At 31.1% G+C, this 24,141-nt stretch overlaps 1 protein-coding gene and 1 long non-coding RNA gene across 5 annotated transcripts; one reads left to right on the top strand and one right to left on the bottom strand.

Moving 5' to 3' along the window:
- Positions 1-1,638: 1,638 nt before the first annotated feature.
- On the bottom strand, positions 1,639-2,874 carry LOC112286459 (uncharacterized). Its single transcript, XR_002971030.3, has 2 exons — positions 2,305-2,874; positions 1,639-2,137 (listed from the first exon to the last, which is right to left on the bottom strand). It is a non-coding gene; the product is annotated as an uncharacterized LOC112286459 (long non-coding RNA).
- Positions 2,875-8,288: 5,414 nt separating this feature from the next.
- On the top strand, positions 8,289-11,521 carry LOC112286891 (uncharacterized). Of its 4 annotated transcripts, none has more exons than XM_024529257.3 (4): positions 8,289-8,811; positions 9,446-10,321; positions 10,440-10,533; positions 10,652-11,521. In XM_024529257.3, the coding sequence occupies exons 1-4, from the start codon at positions 8,737-8,739 to the stop codon at positions 10,780-10,782; spliced, it is 1,176 nt and encodes a 391-aa protein (XP_024385025.1). In that variant the 5' UTR covers positions 8,289-8,736; the 3' UTR covers positions 10,783-11,521. The 4 variants fall into 4 exon arrangements, with proteins under 4 accessions (XP_024385025.1, XP_024385026.1, XP_090109309.1 ...); XM_024529258.3 differs by having other exon boundaries at positions 8,293-8,460; XM_090253183.1 differs by having other exon boundaries at positions 8,298-9,069.
- Positions 11,522-24,141: the final 12,620 nt, after the last annotated feature.

The raw sequence follows: 24,141 nt of genomic DNA, 5'->3' as shown, positions 1-24,141 counted from the left end.
AATATTATTCCAAGCAAGGCTTTCTTTCTCTTAGACTATTATATGGAACAACTTCATATGGGGGTGACCCTAATCACATCTAGTATAAAAATATTCCATTCTTGATAAGGAATCCAAGCTCTCCCTTTTTATTATCTTTTATATTAATGCAATTATCCACTACCTGGTTAATAACAAAATTTATTGAACAAAAGAATTTCTTGCATGCATCAACCAATTTAAAAGAGGATTTACCTAGCTGCATCACTAGCCACCTTATCACTTATTAATGAATTACCACAATAAAAATTTTAAACAATTCTTCTAATCAATTATGAGCTAAATCTAAAGAATAGAGTCAAAAGTGAAGGATTTATTTATCCCACTACATCCAAGTCCTAGCAGAGAGAATAAATAATTATCTCTTTTTCTTCTTTTTCCTATATTTTATCCTCCAATTCCTTGTTCTTTGCTCTAAGTGTATGTGCTATAATTTTAATAATTAAAATAATAATAAAAAAAATAAAAAAAAACTAACTTGATTTTTATTTTTTAAATGTCAAATTTCTTCTTTTAACTCTTTGATTTTCAATATATAATTTATATTAATTTAATAAATAATATAAAAGCTTAATTGATTGTTTCAAGAAACTTATCTTGGAATGTATTCTATTGAATTTAAAATATTTTTCCCTCATTCTTTATTCTTTAGTTCTACTTCTTTTTTATTTTTCCTTCCATTTTTTTCCAAAATTTTCTTGAATTAATAATAAAGTACTCTTGAGATGTTGTTGAAGAATTCTTTCTTGTATTACTTATGTAAATAGGAAGAATATAATGGATGGAGAAGGTGATTAAATTTCTATATTACTAGAGAATTGTTCTGATAAGAAATTCACAATTAGATGAAAAGAGAAGATATGAGAGGTAGAAAAGGTGATCAAATTCCTCTAACCACAAGAGATATGCCTTCAAGAAGAACTTGATAAGGAAGGGAAGCAATGACCAAATTTGGAGAAGAGCTTTACTTTTGATGAAGATCCTTGTCTAATTTTAATTGATTCTAATCCTTAAAATAATCTTAGGTTTGTATCTAAGCTTTTTTTATTCCATCCTAAACTTCTTCAAGCTCCATCTTCACTTTAAGTTTCTATATAATAATCCACAATAACACCAAAAGATTGTACTAACATAAGATAAAAACAAATAAAAATATAAGATAATAAAATAATTGCCTTTTAATCAAGCCTAAGACTTATAAGATAACTCTCTCTACAAATGCACCAAAATGTGAGCTAAAATAAACCTCCATTAGTTGGAAGTTTATTTTAATTTAGAACAAATGAATTCATTATGTGAATTTTAGAAGTTATAGCTATTGCTTATTTCATAATCAATTCACTCTTTAATCTTCTTAAACATCTAAGTAATTTAGCTCAACTTCTACCATTAATTCACACTTATAATAATAATTCTCTCACAAATTTTATGCCTAAGAATTCTTTTTTTAATTCTTAATTTAATATAAAAAATTGTTTTATTTTATTTTAGTTTTTAATTAAGATTCATCCATTGACAAAAATTCATTCAAGTATAAGTTATCATTTGGAAATAACTTTTCATCCATAAATAAATTATCATCCAAGCCCAAACTTCATCTTTAATTAAAATATTCATCCAATTCATTCATTTCCATCTAATACAAAAATCATCCATTTAAACCTAATTTTCCTTCTAACCTAATTCCTCTCAACCTTATCCTAATCGAGACTTTCATCCGTCCTAGATCCTCCAAATTCTCTCCGTTTCACAATAGCTGGCTCCTTACATGGACGTCTTCTTAGGAGCTTGCTTGGATCTTCTTGATTGGGTAGAGAGGTCGACAATGGCAGCTAGTCTTCACTTTGACTTCAAGCAGCGTGGATTAAGGCTTGGCCGTCCCTACAACACAAAGAAAAATCTGATGAAGTAGCAGTGGATTGCCGCCACTTTAGTTCTTGGATTTGCTGAACAGCTCTCCTCAAAAAACAACAACATGGGCAATTATCTTGTCGCTCTCACGATCCTCAGCAAAATTCTTCGCACCGCAAGATCAGAAGCTAGAGGATGGACGTCGTTCACTGGACTTGGTTCTCCCAAGGAAAATTACTGTATGACACTACGCTCACCACCTCCTTGTTAGTAGCCGCAACGTATTCCTAGAAATTGGAGAAAGCCACGACGCAAGGACATTGATGACAGAGTTAACGCAACACACTTACTTAACTAAATGATGCAGCTTTCCGGCCGCTTACCGCACTACACAACCAACACTCTACAACTTACCTTTGAATAACCACTGTTGCTCGTCAATCGCGCCGAGGAACAACACAAAAAGAACGAGAGATTGTTGTTGCTCCCCACTACTTTGGTGTCCGTTTGAATGATAGACAAGAATTGGAAAGAAACCAAAAAAATTAAGCAATGCTGGAATGGCTAGACAATACTTCAGCACCCTATTGAAGATCACTAACAACGCCAATTTTGCTCAGATCACTAACCAATAACAAAACAACACTTGGAGGGAAAGAGACGTAAACCAAGAAGCTGTATATTTCTCGCACAATATCGTTGTCGCCTTACACAGTGACTACTTTAGTGCACACACAAATCTCCACTATGCAAAAATCAGTGTTGGAGTCATAGATCTTCCATCAATGCTTGGAAACCCGTTGGTGTCATCCTATGCCGCCGCAACTCTACCAGCAAGAGGAACTGAAAATGACTCTAAAGATTTCGAACAGCCGTTGCCTACCATGCCAGGGAACCAGCTTTGCTCCACGTGCAAGAATACAAAACAAAAACAACTAGGAATTGTTGCATCGCAGCACTCCAACAGAGAAATACAAACATGGAAAACTCTGGAGTTCGGAGCTCATGAGCCTTAGACAGAAAAATTTGGAATAAAAGAAGAAAAGAAAGATCCGAGGCGGCATGGACCCCTATCGGTGAAGAGGCTGTTGGAGTTTGGGGGCAGCCTCTCGCCCTTCCCTTCTTCTTCTTCTTTTTTATTTTCTTTGTTTTTCTTTTTCTTTTGTTTCCTCTTCTTCTTCTTTTTTTCTTTTTTTTTTTCTTTTTTTTTTTTCTCCTTACTAGTCCCTTTTCTTTTCTCTACTTTTTTTCTCTTTTTTTTCCTCCCTTTTCTTCTCTCTACTATTTTTCTTTTTTTTTCTTCCTTTTCTTTTCATTTTTTTCTTTTATTTTTGTACTCTATTTCCTTCTATTTCATTTTTTTAATTGGCTGGATTAGGTTTACATTTAGATCCTAGCCCAATTAACTTTTTAATGATAAAAACTACTATGAAAAAAATCATAAATCTATATTAGCTAAATTAATAAGAACTATTTATTCTAATATTCTTTCTTAAAGAGACTATTAGAGATCCTTTCTTGCATTGACATCCTATTTATCTCAAAATTACGATAGTAATTCAGTAAATTAATGACTTCAAGCTCCATAAGTGCATTTCTTGCACTAAAACACACCAATGAGTCAATTCTATGATTCACATGTACTTCTCTAATTATATTCTTGTGTGTGTTTCTTTCATTCTCCATTCTTGGGATGTTTTTTAATTTATTTTTTTCAAATTTATAAATTCAGCTTGCTTTCTATTTCTATCTTCATCTTCTTCATCACTACTACTACTTGATTACTACATTTGTGGCTACAACATGATTTCCATGTCTATGTGTCTCTTTGGCTTCATTTTAATATTTAAGCCATATTTGACAATCCATTTTCATAGGCCCATTTTAATAACAATAATAATACTCAAGATTACTACATCCTCATGCTTGATTCATGTAACATCTTCTTGGAGAATTTACATTCTTGTCTCTTTCACATCTTCCTTCATACCTCAGCCTCAGTCTATCTTCACAATAATTTGGTCTATACCCTTCTCTATAAGGATATCTTTCTTTTCTTCTTATTTTATGTCCCTCTTGTTTTATATATATATATATATATATAAAAGTTTATTATAGTTATTTCTATTTTTGAAATTATTTAAACAAAAAGTAAAAATATCTTTTCTCATCATTTGTTTTCATCATTTATTGCATATGAATTTATTTCTATTTATTTCTTCAATTTGTGTTTTCTTTGTCCTAATTTTTTAATTTAGTGATTATATATATATATACTGAAGTTCAAAATGATATGTTGTGTTATGTTTTAATAGTATGGCTCAAACATTTAATAACAGTAATAATACTTCGGTGATTTAATACATAATGTTTCCTACTCATGCCTCAGTTTATAGCCTTTTGGCACTGTAAGAAACAAGTTTCTATTGAACACATTAATTTTTTTGATTTGTATTGATCCAATATCACTTTATGCCTAACCTTCATGTAATCTTAGAATGACTTTGTTGTGATGTACTACTTTTTAAAAAAAATGTGTAATACATATCATTGCTAATTGTACTGTTGGTGAATACTTGTTAGTATTGCCGTGGGCTCTCAAGTGTAAAATACTCCTTTGAAGGTTTATTCTATATATTAGCTTCTAATGTAAAGTTTTCAAGCATTATTAAGACAATCCATATTACCTAATGACAATTTCCTGCTCCCTACTATTCAATCTGTAGAAGTCAAAAAGGTAACTTCTATAATATAATTGTAGCCCATGTGTTCTTAAGCCACTGAAGCCACGTTGCCACCAAAAGAAGGAAAATGAACTTAAATCTGAAATTGAAAAATCATACAGTGTACTTAATGATAAACTGAGAGATAACAGAAAATAGAAAAAAATCTTCTAATTGTTCTCAAAACTCTTATTAATATGAACTTACATTCTACACCTAATTGAAGAAACATTTCATGCATGTTTACAGTGCAAGATAATATGACAGAGTGCTGGTGAAGAGTAAGAAAAAGAGAATATATATATATATATATATATATCTATATATACATTCACAGATATACATATATATAATATAAGGCTCCAGAAACAGAAGAATGACGTGGACCAGTGGACCCCATACACACCAGTGTTGTGTTGAGAGGATAAAGATGAAGAACACAACAAAATGATGTGACTCTCTTTTAATGAGGAAGAGGGTCAAACGGAAGCCAAAGATAGGAATGCTAATACTGAAGGATATAATAGAAAATATACTATTTTACGTTAAGAAACAAACCCATTTTAGAGCTGGATGAAGTCTTAAAAGCCTTTGAATTGAGTTGTCATGCCTTCCAACGGAGAAACATCCAATTGATTTCAAAAAGTAAAGTCCTGGAATCCTGGCGAACCTTTTGGGCTCTCTGTATAACTTTTTCACGCTGGGGGGTGCCCGGACCCTTTTGCTGCCCGTAATCTAAGGGCCTTCGCACGTGTCACGGTCTGGTGGGGAGGCAGGATTAAAATCTCCTATACCCGTGAGGATGCGGGCATGGGCATAGATCCCATGACCGCACCAAATACACCCCAACACTGCTCCGTCTCCCTAACGCAGCGTGGGCCCTCATCCAGAAGCACCTTCTTTATGGACCCACAAATGAGATCTTTAATGACTCAACCCTAAGTAAACCTACTCTTCAAAACTGGGGGAGTCAAACTAGGGTGGTGGAAGAAGAAGGGGAATATTAAGAAGTGAAAATCAGAATAATGGGAAGAATATGAATAGCCCTTGTATTAGGATCAATGATAAGGAGATGAAGAAGAAATAGTGGTGGTGGAGTAAGAATTATGAGGATACAAGGACAAATAGTAAAACAAGTCACAGGCATGGGAAGAGTGATGGCAGCTGTTCTTTCTTGAGCTTTACTATTTATACAACATGGTTTGTATGTTACACAAGAGAGTCTATTTGGAATGGATTTCATCACAAAAATAATTCATTATACATATGCATGCATTCACACTAATGTCACTTGCTTGGGGTGTTCTGCATATTTATAAAGAATAATAATAATAATATGAAAAGGGAACATAAACATCATGTTATAGTATGATGATGAGGTTAAATATTTTCATGAATTTTATCATTTAAAAAAACAAAAACAAAACAAAAAAATTGTATCAGTGGAAGTTAAAGGAAATTCCATTGTAATGAAAGAAGGAAAACCCTTAATAACCCCCTTCTTGGAATGGGAGAGTGTGATTTTAGAGCTCCAATAAAAGGAGTGTTCCTGGCATCCTTCATGGATGAGTGAGGCATTTGAGTATGTAGTTGTCCTTTTCACGTTACATGTGCCCTGGCTTAGGTTATAAACATCGTCCATGTAGAATCACATGGATTTGCATTGAATAGATTTTGATTTTTGAGCACAAAATCTTGTTTTGTACTATCATGCAAATAGGTGCATTTATTGGAAATGTGTTCTATCTGAATATATTCTCAGCCCTACCTCAACATTTGGAGTGCTTGTTTACATGGAATATGAACACCAAAGCTACTGTTTTGTAACTTGATTTTATATTTATATTTATTGTTATTTTTCATACCAAGAAATTTTCATCAAAGGAGACTAATTATTATGTATGAAACATACCAACATTTCCTATGTTCATTTCATTTCTATGTATGTATATATTGAAATTGGAAAATCAACAACCTCAACTTTGAACAATAATTCCACTCTACAGTCTTGATCATGATAAAGAAACATGTACAAATATATGTACAGACATCCCCTGTTCAACACAACCATTGTATGTTGATAAGCATCTTTGAAATCATGTCAAACTATCAAAAGATGACATATTTTCATACTGGTATTGTTGGAGTTTCAATTCTACGTAAAAATGATTTCAAACACTTCCAAATTAGTGTCAATCTAATTCCTCTTGTGTTGACTTAACCTCAGGTTGTTTGATTTTTACAAAAAGAACATTACAATAGAGAGTCAAACATTGACCTCATGAAAGATTATTTATTCCACAAAATGGTTATCTTTGAATGAACTCCAAAATCATTATCTGGGTTGAAATCTCATACATAAATATATATGCACATATAATTTTCTGACAATAAACCCATGTTTTCAATGACAAACAAGACCAGTGTATTCTCTCTCTCTCTCCCCTTCATTATTTATTTATTTATTTAATTCATTTTTCCTTCTGTGAAAAAAATGCCCGCACTTTTTACATTAATCAATCAACCAAGTGGAAGTCCACCTCCCACCTGCAAAGCAACAATCACCACCACTACCACCAAACAAACACGTGCTCTTTGAATTCACGCTAAAGAAAAAGAAAAAGAAAAACGAAAAAACACTTATTCTAGAACGAAGCGCCGCTAACTCGGTTTCCTAACCTCTTTGATGGAATCCACCGAAAGTCAAACAAACAAAGTAATAAAAAAATAAAATGAAAGTAAAAAAAACACAAACACACACACACCAATGAACACAAAAAACATAGAAATTAAAACAAAATCCCCATTTAGTTGTTACAGATGCCTTGCAAAAGAATCCTTCATGGTGCCAACAGATGAAGCACCACCCCTCATCGTTACTGTGTCGGATGGAGAAGACTGAGCAAGCTCGGTGCCTATGTCTGTGTCTGTCTGTGTTTGTGTGTGTGAATGAGAATGAGTGTAGTCCTGGCATCGGCAAAAGCCAAGGCCGCTCCACTGTGTCCACTCTCTCTCAAACTTGATGCGCCCACAGTTGCAAAAGCTGGCGACACTGTTGCCGGAGCTACTCCCAAGGACACAGGTCCCCTCCCTCCCTCCGCCTCGAAAAACCCCACCTGGAGTCTAGGGTGAAAAAACACAGATACTTATATTTCAGCAAGCTCTCAAATCAGGCCGAAGATACAGGGCACCGGAAAATCATACGATGCTGAGGGACGAGCACCTCTCGCCTACGCGAAATCCTGGATCGGGAATCTAGAATCTGGATGGGGGAGAGGGGGAGGGGGGGATAACAATTAGTGCGATTCTCGTCGGAGCGACGCCGCTGCAGAAGGATGGGTTTTTGAGAAATGAGGCTCTTAATTAATTTGAAAGATGGAAGGATGGGATGGGGTGGCAATGGGTGAGTTGGGTGGAGTGGGGAGGAGCAATATTAGACAATTACTGCAACCTCACTGATGCCTCACTCTTCCCTGTATTGGCAGAGGCATATCCTATTGTTACCAATATTGTGGTTGAGTCTGGCACGTAGCTGACAAATGGAGTGGGATGCCCCAAAATATTTTGGGAACATGGCCATCGCTGGCCGTGGGACCCGGTTAGCTTAGGCGAGCCGCTCCTGCAGCACTGGGGGATACATCTCCGCCTGGCCACCAGAGCCCCTCTCACAGTAGTCCCTCATCGTCTGGCCCTCCCTCTTTCCACCTGATCGGCCCCTTGCAATGCGTCTCTCATTTGTCTCGTCTGCTGTGGATGCCTTGCGTGCTATGGTGCCCCGGAGCGCGGCGTCTCTTAGCGCGGAGTTTGAACTCGGGTGGATAGTTGTTCCAAAGCAGGCGGCATTGGTGTAGGTTTCTGATCGCTACTAGTCGGGAACTGGTGAACCTGTGTGCGATTTGGCGGTTGTAGAGGTCCCGAGCAGGCTGGGTGTGAGTTGGGTGCTGTTGCGAATGAACCAGGTGTAGTCTGACTTGCAGGCACACAAGTGTGTGTATGCAGTGGCCCGGTGTTGATTGCTGGAAGGTTACCGTGGTGGTTTAGAGAGGTTTCCGCTACAGTTTGTACTGATCAAAGGGTTTTTCGAGATATCGAACGGTTTTTGTGTGTGGTACCAGTGGAAATTATGGCGGGGAATTACTTCTACGACCCTCGTCCTTTCTACGGGATGAACAACTATAACTTGGTGCCTTTGGATGAGGTGTGGAACCAGTTCACCTACTCAGTGTTTTGCAGGAATTGTCTTCTCGACCGTAGTCTTTCGGAGAGGCGCTTGACCCAATCTCTTTGAGTTTGAAGGTGTAGAAGGCAAGTTCTAGTTAGACGTTGACTGTGCGTTGCATGCAGTTGGCATTCCGTAGTCGTTCCCCGCCAGTACCGTGTTTTGAGATCTTACAACCTGTGCATCAGCGCACGTTCGAGGAAGTCAATCTTAGTTACAAGTGGGTGCTGGACACTGGTACACGCACTTTCTCTTCGGGACATGAAGTAAAACAACACTGTCTCGCTGGGGTAGACTCGTGTCGGTACTAATTACGTGATTTGTTGTACGTGATAATCCTTTGATGGTGTTACAGACACCCCCAATTGTGATGGTTGTACATATGCTTGAGTTTGTAGGCACTTCTGTAAACCGTTGAGCGGCAGAAATTGTCATTTTGCGCTGGTTGGAATTGCAGGGCCTTCTTCTGTGTTCTACGACATATTATGTGTTCACTAGCAGTGTTGTTTCAAACGACACAAGTTCTAGATCCATTTGAGTGGTTAACGCACACCAATTGAATTCGCCTGAGTTGACGGCACCCCTAAGAAAACCATCGTGTTTCCCTATGCAGGTATTTTATGGGAGGGATCCCTGGTTTATGCAGCAGCAGAGGCCTTACGGTTACTACGAGGATCCGCGCCCTCGTAGCAGGTCCGTAGAGCATCGGAGACCTGGGGAGTACATTCACAGCGCAGATCAATTTCGAGAATACAGGAGACCAGACATGCGAGATGACACGTACACTAATTACCACCAAGGGTACGATAACCGTCAACAGAATGGGAGGGGAAACGAAATGCACGGAAACAAAGGGCAGAAGAACTCCAATGGTGGAGGGAAAAACGGCAACCATGACAACAACTCGATGCACCACAAGAAGAATCAGCATCACGGAAGCGACGACGAGGATTCTGACGGTCAATCTGGCAAGAAGAACAAGGATAACCACAACCACAATGCGAAAACCGTAACCTGGTCGGACAACCAGGGGTTCCATGGTAACCGAGGTCATGGGCATCATCGCCGCCACAAGTCTCCATCCCTGAAGGATGTCGTGCTGAGGAAACTAGGGCTGAAAGATGATAGGTCTGACAGTGACGAGGACTATGGAATTCGGAAGAAGAGCAGCAGCAAAGGAGGGCACGGTCACCACAAAGGCGGCCACAAGGGGGAGTTGTTAAGACCCTACACTGTCAATTTTGGTGATCAGTTCCACGGGGGAGGTTTTCAGAAGCAATACCACTTGGAAGATTCCAACTCTCATGGCAAGAAGGGTGGTGGAGTAGGACAGGTGCAAGGCATCTTGAAGAAGAGCAAGAATGACGACGGCCGTGGTTCTGACGATGAAAACCATGGGCACAAGAATCAAGGGGGTGGTAAAGGCGGTAATCACCACGACGGAGGCCATGATTCTGGGAAGAAGAACGGACAGTCGAATCAGCAGAAGGTATGTCCCATTTTCTCCGCTGGATTCTGTACTTATGGCGTTGCAGAGAAAGACCCATGCAACCAGTTTGCCAATCCGACAATGGATGCTTACACCGTGATTTTGTTGTTTGCTACAGCAATTTGGACGCTCCCAGTCTATGGATTTCCGGGTTCGTCTGTGCTGTGACAATTGCGAAAGAAAAGTGCGACACGCTCTTAGGAACGTGGATGGTAAGAGTTCCTAACCTGCCGATCGATGAATACGATGCATCATCGTTTTACAACAACATGGGTCCGTGAACCACATCCCTCTGACCTAACCAAAGTTATCTATTCCTATCTTCTGCAGATATAGACCACGTGATGTGCGACCAATATAACAACAGGGTGATGGTAGTGGGAAACGCAAAACTGGAGCATGTACTGAAGAGATTGAGAAAGGTGAAGAAGGAGACGCAGCTGTGGCAGCCATACAAGTGAACCATCGTCTCTCATTCATCGGACATTAAACAAAAAGAATACAAGTCCCACATCTGCTTCTGAACGATCAAGCGAAGAAGATCGACCGCGACGAAGGGGTAGTATCGTCTGTAAAAAAATCCCCAACAGTCTGTCTGATTACTTCATTTTCGGCTCAGACTCTCTACTGTCGTCAGGAAAACGCGATAACTCGAGCGGGATGGAAGAGATCTTTCTTCTGTAGTTCCGGTGGTGGTAGCACCACAGCTGTGACGCCCAGCCCCATCTTCATGGTTCCCGTGCTCAGGAATGAGATACCCTAGGGCTCCAGATTCTGACCCTCAACATGGGGTCCCTGCCACCCTTGTTACATGGAGATCAGAGACTTGTCCGCAACACTTGAATAGCTGCTAGAGAATCGCTCCACAGTTTTCGAGTCTTGTTGTCACTGTGCTTCCTCTACAGTGCTCTCGCTCTCTCTCGCTATCTATCTCTCTCTCTCTCTCTCTCTTTTATATATTTATATAGAGAATTAGCGTCGCCTGCTGGCGGCTGGTCATAACTAGTGCCCACCGTCTCCATCGACGCGTCTGGCACGTTACCGTAACGATAAGTTTCAACGCTTTGTGTCCAGTAACAATAGTGCCGAGCGATGTCCAGTCATTATTTTCCCTCTAGAGCCCCTTGTTTATGAGATTCTGAGTTTTGATGCTTCGGCGAGGATAATTCCTTTCACTTATCAGATTATTTCTTTGACACATTTGAGTTTGTAACTGGATAGGTTATTCTTGCATTGTTTGAAAGTATCAAACTACTCTTTAATTGAATGAATTGTATAAATTGAATTTTTTTAAGACATTGAAGTTATTAATTCAAATATTTTTATTTAATTAATTCATAATATTTTTTTTGGAAATAAAAAGTACATGCTAAAAAGAATTATATGTGTTATTAAAATATATCTTCAAACTTCAAAATAAAATTATAAATTTATGTAAATATGTACATATGAAGACAAAGTATGTTTCTTTATGTAATTTTCTGACAAATTATTGCTTGTGACAACTTGTGATAACCATAAGCTAGAGATAATACTAAGTAGTTGTTCTAGCTTCCAGAATCAATGTGTACTTTGATAAGACAAATATCTTTAATTTGAGAGAATATCTTTATTAAGTTAGTTTTTAGTATATTTCAACTAAGTCTATATGATTAGATCCATAATTTGTATTGTATATTAATCATAATAATTTATTTAATTTTTTTGGATTATTTCTTTTATTAATTTAGATGGCTTTTTTAATATTTTATTTTATAATTAAAAATCTACCAAGTTTTATATTATTTTATTTTATCTTATATTTTTAAAATAATCAAACAATTAATTTTTTGAAAATAACTAAGTAATTTAAAAAAAATTAATCCTATTAATATATTTTAAAAATAAATTAAAAGCTATTTAGAAAAAAAAATATTAAAGTCATTTTTTTATTATTAATTTTTCAATTAAATGTATTTTAAGAAGATAAACCTGTATATATATATATATATATATATATATATGCATATATTGTTTCTTTCAATAATTAATCCTCCAATAACTAACAATCTTCAATAATTAATCATACTTTTGAAATTGACTTTGTTCTATGGTGCACAATTAATAATTTATAAGTTTTAATAATTAATAGTTTTTTTTATCAATTAACAAAAACTTTATAATGTTGTTTGTTGGTGTTCTGTACTTCAAAGTTGTTATTGTAGTTCCTACAACACCTTATAGGTGTTTAAATCAAATCCATTTTAGTAGTACTATAGTTGTAGCACTATAAATATAACTTTGCATTAAAAACAATTAGATTAAATATAAGAGTAAAAAAAAATACAGACTCATGAATCTTATTTATTTAGGTCTACAATTTGATTTAGGTCTAACCATGGATCTCAACTACCAACAACCACTAAAACATGGCTACTATGGTTGATTGTCTATTTAAGCTATTTTAGTTGAAAAATCTTGTATTTAATATTATGTCACTTATCTTTAAACATATGCTAAATTTTTAAATTTATTATCAAAGTCCCAATGATTCTCTTTATTTTTAAAACTAGAACTAGGAAGAGATTTTATAAAACAATTTGCCACATTTCCTTTTTTTGGATTAAACTTCAAGCCTAAAATATCAAATGACTTTTAAATTATACCATTCTTGTTTTCTTTCATAAATTATTGCAACTCTAATTTCTTCATTGTGTTCATTCACTCTTCTTGCATATTATACAAATCTTTAATTGCACATTGTTGCCTACCTTCTAAATTTTTTCATTTCTCTCTTCATGCTACACTCATAGTACTACATTGCCTCAATCCTTGCCAACTTTGATTTTTGCTTAGATAGAACTTAGTTACTATCACTACATTGTTTTAGATTATAACTAATCTAGAACAACTTGCTTCCACTCCATTGTTCATCTTGAGACCCTCTACTATTGCATTCTTTGTCTTTTTCTTCTTCTCTATGTCTCTATTTCTATTCCAAAGACCTTATGTCTATCACTATAACTATTGTCTTGTACAAATTTCTTCTCTTTAAGTAACTTTAATATCAAATTACCTTGTTGGTACTATCAACTTATCTTGTTGGTGCTACTATCTTTATTATCTTTGATTAATTAATCACAACTTGTTGCACATGTACTTTTACTTCTTAAATCTAAATAGACCACAATTGCATCTATCTAATAAGGATTCCAATACTCCTTACTTCTTTGTTTAAGCCTTCAATCTTTGCTTCTTCAACCCACCTCACTTCCCGATGGATTTTGCCCAATCTTTGGCAAGATTAAAGTGGTGGCATTGGCCATGTCTAAAGATAAGAAAAAAATATAAAAAATATAAAAATATTTCAAAATATCTAAAAATTAATGAATATCAAGTCAACATTTAAAACTAAGATATTAAATAGTTTTAGATTAAAAAATTCAATATAAGTTATCTTTTTTAAATTGAATTTAGTAAAATAGACTTTAAAATTAGATAAACTTTATGTGTTAGAAACTAAAAATTTAAAATTACAACTTAAAAATAAAAACCAAATAATTGTAGTTTAAAAATTAAAATTAATAATATAATATTTTATAATATAAAAATAATAGATATATTTTAATTAATTAAAATAATAATTTTAAAAATTTATCATGAAACTTATTTATTTTTATGATTTCTAATATTTTTTACTTTTTAATAATTGAATCAAATAATATTAATAAAAACACTATTTTAAAAAAATTAAATATTAAAAAATATGAAATTATTAGAAGATATTTTATGTGAAGATTTTGTTATTTTAAAATATTTTTTACATTTTTTATTTACTTAAAGTTTTTGAATCAATAAGCTAATATCTATTATAGTATAAATAGGAAGACATATCCTTCTAGAGAAGTATAGGGTTTTATAAATATTTTTTTAAAAAAACTTAATCATAATTAAAAGAAATTTAACAAAAAATATTATCTTTTTGAATAAATAAAATGAATATAATTCATCTTTTTTTCTATTTGGATCTTAATTTTTTTTTAAAATAAAAAAGACATATATATATATATATATATATATATATATATAGTTGATTTAAATATTAATAAAAAAATATCTTTTGATTCTAAAAACAATAATGTCTTTAGATTATAAGACAAGGAATAAATTATTTGTACAAGATAAGAAATATTTATGTCTATAAATATTAATATATTTAAATAAATATTTTAAAAAAATCACTTAAAAATATAAAAATTATAAAAAAATTCATATCCATGAATTAAAATAAATCTCCACTAGTTGGAAGTTTATCCTAATTCACAACAAGTGAATTAATTATAGAAAACTTAGAAATTATAGCTTATATTTAAATTTTATTCAATTGAATCTTAACCTCCTTAAATCTCTATGAGTACAAATTTTCACTCTTGAACCTAAGTTACAAGATGGCCTCAACTAAGAATTACTTGTAATTGGTGGTATGAAGTGAAGTAAACAAATAACAAGAACAAAAGAAGAACAACCACAAAGCAATTGAAATAATTGACATGAAATAATTACAACATCCAAAACTAAGTCACATTCTATTCACTGTATTTTTATGTAATAAAAAGTAAAAGTGAAAATATTAAAGTATATTTTTAGATAAGTAATTTTATTATATTTTTAATGATGGAAGAAACATATAAATCCGAAATACTATGAGTAAGTTATGAAGTTTTAAAGATATGAAGTAAATAATTGAAAAGTGAAGTGAAAATATTTTACCTCAAAGCTAACTTGCTTATAGATCAAGGGTTCAAGCTTCACCAAAGCTCACATGTAGTATATATGGGTCTCTAAGAGGGGCTACAAGGCTTTAGTCTTATCTTCCTAACTACCTTCAAGGTGCTACAACCCAAATGGAACTTGTGCACCCCCCTTCCTATAAGGATTATATTAGCTGCTGGTCCTCCTATTTTCTACTAGAAGGATCAATATTTTTGTATTTTTCACCTCATTATGGTATTCAAAAAGACCCAAATAGTCTAGGAATTTTTCTTGGCCTTCAAATCTTGCTCCATTTCTTCATAAAGGTTCCCAAAGTGGTAAAACTCATGTTTACTAAGATCTTGAAAATTACTCTAAAAATTCTTAATAAATTCTAAATAAATTCTAAATAAATTTTGAAAAATCTTATAATATTTTTATAATGCTAATATCTATTTAAGGCTATATTTTTTTACCTTTTTATTTTTGATAAGAATAAAAATCAATTTAAATTCACCACAAATCCTATTTTGTATATCAATAAGTAAAATGACATGAGGTTCTTTTTCATGCTTCTTCTAACTACTAATATTTATAGTTTTTATAAGTAGTGCATATAGATACAAGACCAATGTAAATATTGATTTTAATAAATACTCCTTAATATTCAACAATGAATAAAAATACTAAACCAACAAAGATAATTGCTTCCAAGACCTACTAAGATTCTATTTTTACTACTAACATTCTAATTTTCTATTTCTCTACTATGCAAGTTTCACAAATTATAGCTCTTATTTAAATTCCTATTAAATCACTCTTTAATCTTCTTTAATAGCCAAATAATTAAGCCAATTTCTACCATTAACTCACACTTGTAATAATAATTTTTTTACAAAATTTATACATAAAAATCTCCTCTCTTGATTTTTAACTTAATTTTTTGTTTGTTTATTTTATTTTAGTTTATTTTTTATATTATTTAATTAAAATTTATCTATTAATAGAAAATAATTCAAGTAAAAGTTATCATCTATAAATAACTTTTCATCTATAAATAACTTATCATCCAACTTAAAGTTTATTTAAACTCAGTATTCATCTATATTTAAAATATTCATCCATCTATTAATTTTTTCATCCATATGTAAAATCATTTTTTTTAATCTGAAATTCTTCTAACCTAAATCCAATTGAATCTAACCTAATTCACCTAGTATAGAAGTTCATTTTTTTATCCACCTTCTTCATCGACAAAGTATGCTTTTTAAAGGTAGTTTGGTCTCTGCCTTACAGTCTATTCTGCTGTAGGAGTGTTTTAGGATCTTCTGCTTCCACCCATACAAGTTGAAAATAAAACTGTCATTGGTGTTTATCAACACTTCCGATCTACTTACCATTGCTTGGTTCTATTACTTCACTTTGATGCGCGCCTTAGACTCAACACTGACAAGAGGCGTTGATCCATCTCAAGTACATCGCTAAGGTCTTTAGTCATTATAAACACTTCATTGAAGATAAATAAGAAGAAGAAAAAGAAAAAGAAGAAAAAAAAGAAAAAAGAAAGAAAGAAAAAAAGAAAAGAAAAAAAAAAGAAAAGAAAACCAAACAACACAACAATGTAGTCAAATTATACTTACTGACATTATCGACTTGTTATTCTTATGTTTCTTCTTCAGTTGCTTAAAAAGGGTTAAAATTATGGTAATCGTCAACATTGACTATATCAGCCTATAATATAATTTTAACTCCCTTTGAGCAGCTGAAGAAAGAACGGAATTGTAAAAAGTGACAATGCTACTACAATGTGTAATAGAATTAGAACACAACCAACATCCACCATAGTTACTATCACAAAATAAGAGATCATAGCTCAAGAATCTCTCAACAACATGATGATTTGATACCTTAATCAAAGCTAGGTCACTACAATTATTCACAAATAACCACTATAATTGAAGTTTACTAACACAAGTTCAACAATAATGCTTGTAAGAGCATTAAGAAATGCATTGAGTAAAACAACACAATACAATCGTTATTGCTCTTAGAGCTTGAAAAAATTGTGGCCAAAATGACTAAAGAGTGCTTGAATAAAGTTAAATGCCAGCCAACACAGCCTCCATTCTAGCAATACTCACTACAATGCTAGTTGAGCTATTGCTAATCTTTGGAAGTTGAATTCTTGATATTCACCACCAAGTAGATTAAGACATCTTCTACTTATTTGACCTCTCTTTGAATGAATGTTAGCTAACCTTGCATTGCAATTCAACACTTTGTCGCACCAAAGCCTCTATTTCAATACTGACAATCTAGCAAATGGACAATTCTATGTGTCTCTCCACAATAATTTTATAATAGTCTTGCAAGATGCTCTGAATATGTCAATACTAATTAAGCTACTCCTCGATAGCCAAGCCAAATAACTTATAATCTTCTTACTAAAATTGGAGATAGATTGAATTAAAAATTATTACAGTATTATCAATATCAATAATACTAGATCCACTAGACCGGCAGCAAGATAAGACAGGTCAATGTTGATGAACAGTTTTCGAGTATTTGTAAAAAGATGGGATATTAGGACTCAAAATATTTTACAAAGAATAAAAATTATAAATCTTTTACAAATATGGCTACTATATCTTATATAAATAAAAAAATTAAAGTAGAAGTAAAAAAACATAGAAGAATTTCTTCCATCATTTTATGTGCATATCTATCTTACTTAAGCATATTGCTCAAAAACATCTCTACAATTAAGAGCAATAAAAGATATAAATTATTTTTTAATATTAGAATAACATATCACTTGGCTCATGTCATAGATACACTATACAAAAGTTTAAACAAAAAGTTGAATAAAATAATTTTAAGAAAAAGCTAGCATAAACTTGATTAAATCAGATGAATAGAAGATTAATATCAAAATAAGTGAGTTAGAACTCTAAGAGGCATGCTGTGAAGACTAAGAATTTCTTCAATCTTAATTCTAATATATATTAGATATTAGAAAGTTTTCAAAAAGTTCCAATGTTGCTTGGAGACAAAGCAATCTTAAGATCCTTCTTTGATAACTTCTTTTATTGTTTTAGAATTTTTTAGAATTTTTTAGAATATTTTGAGACTCTTATAGAATTATTTAGAATATTTTAAGAATATTTTAAGAATCTTCTAAAATCTAATAGAATATTTTAAAAATATTCCTAAAATCTTGTAGTTTGATGTTTATAACATCATCTCCTCTTCTAACTTTGAGTTTTACAAGGAGCATTGATTTTATACCTAAAAAAATTTAAATATTTATTAAATTAAAGCTACAATATATACTATCCATTGATCTCTATTCAAAAGATAAATTATTCTACTTAGATAGCAATTATAGCCACTTTCATCTATTCATAGAAGACCTATTTTTTGGACATGGTTAATATTAAGGGCTTCAAAACATTCATGAAAAGTTAACTTCAGCTCCATTTGGTTCTATTGTACCAGCTTATAATAGAATGACAAAAGTTCAAGGATTATCTTCGAAATTTTTCTATTTGAATTGATTGTAGCATGTTTGTTTCTTCTCTTGAGGAGGTCCACATTCATCTCAAGGATGATTTTACAAAGGTTGCAAGAGTTGGAATAGTTAATCTAGTAGTTGTAATAAAAAGAACTCCAACTCTAGTTCTACTTGAGATTTAAGATCTAAAGACTTTCTAAACACTCTCTAATTTGATAAATTGAATCATAAACTAGATACATTCAAATTTAAGGTTGTTGTGAGAAATAATTGTTTTTTTTAATATATAACATCCTAGTAGTAACTTCATAAAAAAATCATCCTAAAATAGTTTTAGATTTCTAAAGATAGCATTAATGAAACTCCTATATCTTTTATAGTATATTAATTAGATTTTCTACTAATTTTTATGTACACTCATTGATATTATTATCATGCCAATGAATAAAGTATTGCAACTTGCCTCTCTTTTGCCAAGAATCAAGGACTTTTTCTACCTTGTATTTTATGTAATTATTTATTTTAATACAAAATAGTGATGGTTGTATTCTTTTTGAAATAGTTGATTCTATATAAGCTTTAAAGAGAGAAATATGAAAGACTAGATGCACCTTCAAAGATGTAGGTAGTTCCAACCAATAAGCCATTGGATTAATTTGCTTTTGAATACAAAATAGTCATAATCTTCAATAGTCCAACTTATTACAATGCAGATTGAGCTTGATATTTTGTCAAAAAAGCCATACTTTATTTCCTACTTGAAAAGCAAGAAATTTATTTGAAGATGCTATATAAGAATCTTGAGCTACTTATAAATGAATCTTCAAAATTATTTGGAGCTATGACAATTATTTTTTCAGATCTTTAGCTGTTAGATTTTCATCCATTGATGTACCTAATAAATCAAGCTTGAGATAGTAATCATAATTGGTATAAAATGATTTTTGTTGAATTGAAGTATGAAAAATATTATTATAAGCAAACTCTGCTAAAAGAAAATATGAGGTTCAATCATCTTGTTGATAGTTGATGGTACATTATAAATGTTACTCCAAAACTTAATTGACTCATTTTTTTTGACCATCAATTTAAGGATGGAAGATAGATGAAATTTTGATATCTATATTTAATATTTTAAAAATTTATTTTAAAAACTTTGATATAAAATAAGATCTTTAATTAAAAATGATGTCATTAAATAGGCCATACTATTGATATATATTGTCAAGAGAGAGCCTTGTTGTTTCTTCTCTAAAAATTAACTTTTTATATGGAAAAAAATATGTCATCTTTGTAAATTAATCTAAAATAATATAGATAGCATTAAATATAGCTGATAGTGGTAAATTAGTGATAAAGTCCATTGATATTGAAGACCATGGTTACTTCAAAATTGGTAGTGGTTGTAGAAGTCTGTAAGGTCAATGTTGAGAATTCTTAGATCTTGAATAGATGTCACACAAGAACACAAAGTCCTTTACAACCTTCTATATTTGAGGCTATTAAAAATCTCAAGAAATAAGCTCTGATGTTTTGTTAAATTCAAAATGTCCTATAGCTGGAAAATCATGATGAAATCAAAGAATACAAAGTTGTATTAGTTCTTTTAGAATATATAAATAATTTTCAAAATACAAAAGATCTTCCACAAACTTAAACTTACCATTGTTAAGGCACTACTTGATATTATGAAGTAATGAATTCTTAGTTGATGTTGCACTAATTTGTTCAAAAAAACTTAAATTAATAAATATAATCATGAAAGTAGTAGAAAGATAAAATTATTTTGGCTTCAAGAAAGTTGTATATTCTTACTTGAGAATTGATATTCTTACTTGAGAATTGATATTTTTACTTGAGAATTGATATTCTTACTTGAGAATTGATATTTTTACTTGAGAATTGATATTCTTACTTGAGAATTGATATTCTTACTTGAGAGTTGATATTTTTACTTGAGAATGCATTAGGTAATTAGTTGTAGAAGATAAGTAACAATACAACAACAATTCTACCAAGTCTAATAGAGCCTTAAATAAACTTCAAATAATTCTTCATAATCCAATTAAATTTTAAGCTATCAAAATAAATTTAAAACAAGTTCTAGAAGAAATGTAAAGAATTCTAAAGAAATATTAAAAGTAAAAACTATAATATAATCTTAATTAAAATTCTAATTGAATCTGAATCAAATCTTAGATTAAATCCTAATTTAAATTCTATTTGAATCTTAAATAAATCTTAAGTCAAATTTTAATAAAATTATAATCAAATCTTAAATTGTAAAAAAATCCTAGAAAAGATTTAAACAAAATCTTAGGAAAATCCTAATCAAATCCTAGATCTTAAACAAATTCTTAATAAATCCTATAGAAAAATGGAACCTCAACAACTAATGATTAAACCATTGATATTAACTGAAAATTTTTAAACTTTTCAATTTCTTAGTTAGAAACAAGTATAAGAAAGATGAAATCAATTGCATTTACTAATTGAGAGAAATACAAGATAATCCAATTAGGTGTTGATTGGCTTCATATTCCAATCTTAATACAGAACTTTTGGTGCGAATATCTCCTTCTTAAATTATTGAATTTCTCTTAAATTTTACTTAAACATTGAAAATCAAGTCTAGTATTTATATAAAAAAAATTCACTTAAATTCAATTGATAGATTGCTAAAAATCTTAGAAATACTTATTAACCCTCAAACTCCAATTTTTGAGACTTCAATCCACAAAAACCTTTATTCACTTTGATCTAACTATTTGATTGACTTCAAAATTTGCATACATATTTACAACTAGTACACCAATACATTACTTAAAATTTACTTATAGAAACACCACAAAACTCAAGTTATCCTCAAATTTATAAACATATTTTTATTTCTCAAAATCTAAATCAATCAAGAACATCATTAACTTTGAAAATCCTTCACAACCTCAATATTGGTTTAATTGACATAAAACCAATTTTTAAAAATATCTCTTCAAGTCTGATCTCAAATCATACTTTTCAATCTACCAAAGAACCCTAAAGTCATTATATGGACATAGTTTTGTGCCTTTGCTCTGATTTTGATCTAAGTTAATAACTGGTTCTCTTTGAGTATCAATTTTTGATAATTTGATGTAAATTTTACTTTAATCTATTATTAATTCTTTTTTAAACATGCTTATATTATTTTCTTATTTTATTTTCTTTAATTTGGCTCATTTATGCCTCTACAAAGTAAATAAAAGTCTCTTCTACAAAAAACAATATTAAGACTGAATCTTTTACTACCTTTCTATTATTTATAATTATTTTTCTAATATATCTTTTTACTAGGTTCTTCTATAATAACATCCATATTTTTAATTTTTACTATATATTCCTATTATCACATGACAACAATGAGTATAGGTGCATCTATTAGAGATTTAGAATACTAAATAAAGTTCTTTGCAAGATTTTAATCAATGTAATCCTTCAATATTAAAAGTTTTTTTGTGAGAGATTGTAGATTGAGCCAAATGGTGGTTGAGTCCTTTCTTGAAGATCAATGGCTTAATCATTTAGTCCATGCTTTAGCAACATGTCAGTATTTTGTTTTTTAAAGACATATTGAAATTTCTTATACTACTTTGAGATTGCTACTGGTGAGCTTGCTTTTTCATGAGCTAAAGTTGCATAAATAACAAATGGCATTTCCTTCTTAGCCGTCTTCATGAAAGTCTTTGCTCCAAGAAATAAAGGCTTTCTAGTTGATGACTTTTTACTAGATTTTGCTTAAAGAAATTTTATAAAAAATTTAATTTTATAAAATATCCAAACTATAAATAGGTTATATCTTTTCAATTATAAAAGTCCTAAAATAATAGGATTGGATGAAGTTTTAATAATATTGAATACTGTTTTACTACTATGATTCTCTAATGATATTTCTAGCAATATGGTCTTATAAATAATATTACATGAAAATAAAGGTTTATCATCTATTATTTCTATGAATATAGGTTTTAACTTTTATATTAAAATAATTTTATAAAATTTGATAAACTCTTCATGTAAAAAATAGGAAAATGATCTTAAATATATTAAATCATTTGTATGAAGTTTTTATGGACTAATAAGTAAAGATATAATAAAACAATGAGCAGATTGAGCAAAGAAAGAAGGACCTTGATGAATTTGAGATATTAAAATGTCCAAGTGCATGGTCCCTATTATAGTTGGTTTTTTTTTTTTTTTTTTTTTTTTTTTTTTGAACAATTGTACTCCTAGTCTTGATTGTATATTATTTCTTCGGTTAGTTCCTAAATTTATGGTCTTCTTTATAATAATACAAGCATATGCCTTGTTCAAATCAATATATATATATATATATATATATATATATTATTATAAGAAGTTTAAATTGTACTCCACTAATTTGCTTATCTTCAATTCCAGAATATGGAAGCAATATATTTATTGATGTAATAGAATAAAAATTTTTAATACATTGCTTTGTCAAAGTCCATGAGCATTGATCTTGGCAGTATTAAAAAAATTGATTATTTTACTTTATAGCTTAGCTGATGGTTTCATTGAATATTTGAAGATCAAATAATGATAATAATAGGTATTTTACATCATTTTGTAGTCTCTAATAGAATTGACTCATAAGAATTTGCTCATTTCAATTAATGTCATAAATGAATTATCTAAAATCAGATGCATAAAATAATGTAGAACATGATTGTTGATGTAATAAATAAATCTTTGTTATTATTCATTGAACCTTGTTATATTCTTCAAATACCTTTATACATGCTTTTAAAAAAGATTCAAAGTTATTTAAGATTGGAGATCTCTTATCAAATAAAAGAGCAAATTAAGATAATACTTGTAAAGAAGGCTCCAATTAAATCAACTTGCGACTCTTCTATTGGATAGCACTTAGGTTGTAAAAAAGTTTCGAATTGAATTTGATTAACAAATCCTTGAAACTTGAAATATATGCCATCAATTTTTTTGGAAGACTAATTTAAGACTCTTTGTGTTGTTGAATATATGATTTTTTTTTTTTTTTTTTTTATTGAGGTATAGATGCCACTGCCTCTTTGGATAAAAAAGCTTAAGAAAGTCAATGCATCACATACTGAACTATTCCAAGTCTTGCATCACTAAGAAATCTTACAAAAAATCCCTCAATTTTAGTAGTTCTATAAGATAAAACCTTTTATTGTATTCTTAATAGCATATAACTTGGACTAAGTAGATTTAACCATATTAAAATCTTATCTTTTAATCATCTTGAAAGAAAAAAATGACATTTCTAAATAATATCAATTTAAAATAAGATAATTTGTAACCTCTAAGGTACTCAAATATCTTCAAAAAGAGGGATAATCCACTCTCTATCAAGAAGGATCAAGCTCTAGTATTCATAAGATGGCTCTTTCAACAAACTGTCACAAATATACTATAGAAAAGATCAAATATGAAGTTGAAAAGAAGTATTCCAATAAAAAACTAATATGAACTTGATTAAACCAAATGAATACAAGATCAATATCAAGAAAAATGAGCTAAAGCTCTAAGAGAC

The sequence above is a fragment of the Physcomitrium patens genome, chromosome 9, assembly GCF_059467195.1.
Source record: "Physcomitrium patens ecotype Gransden chromosome 9, ASM5946719v1, whole genome shotgun sequence".
Taxonomy (NCBI): Eukaryota; Viridiplantae; Streptophyta; class Bryopsida; order Funariales; family Funariaceae; genus Physcomitrium; species Physcomitrium patens.
The sequence above is the reverse complement of the archived record's forward strand: the minus strand, read 5'-3'. Positions and strand labels throughout refer to the sequence as shown.

What these genes read in the sequence shown, in the direction of transcription:
- LOC112286891 (XM_024529257.3), top strand. Translation starts at nt 8,737, where the DNA reads ATGGCGGGGAATTACTTCTACGACCCTCGTCCTTTCTACGGGATGAAC. An exon ending in ACTTGGTGCCTTTGGATGAG is followed by an intron (nt 8,812 to 9,445) that starts GTGTGGAACCAG and finishes TTCCCTATGCAG; the next exon opens with GTATTTTATGGGAGGGATCC. An exon ending in GACAGTCGAATCAGCAGAAG is followed by an intron (nt 10,322 to 10,439) that starts GTATGTCCCATT and finishes TGTTTGCTACAG; the next exon opens with CAATTTGGACGCTCCCAGTC.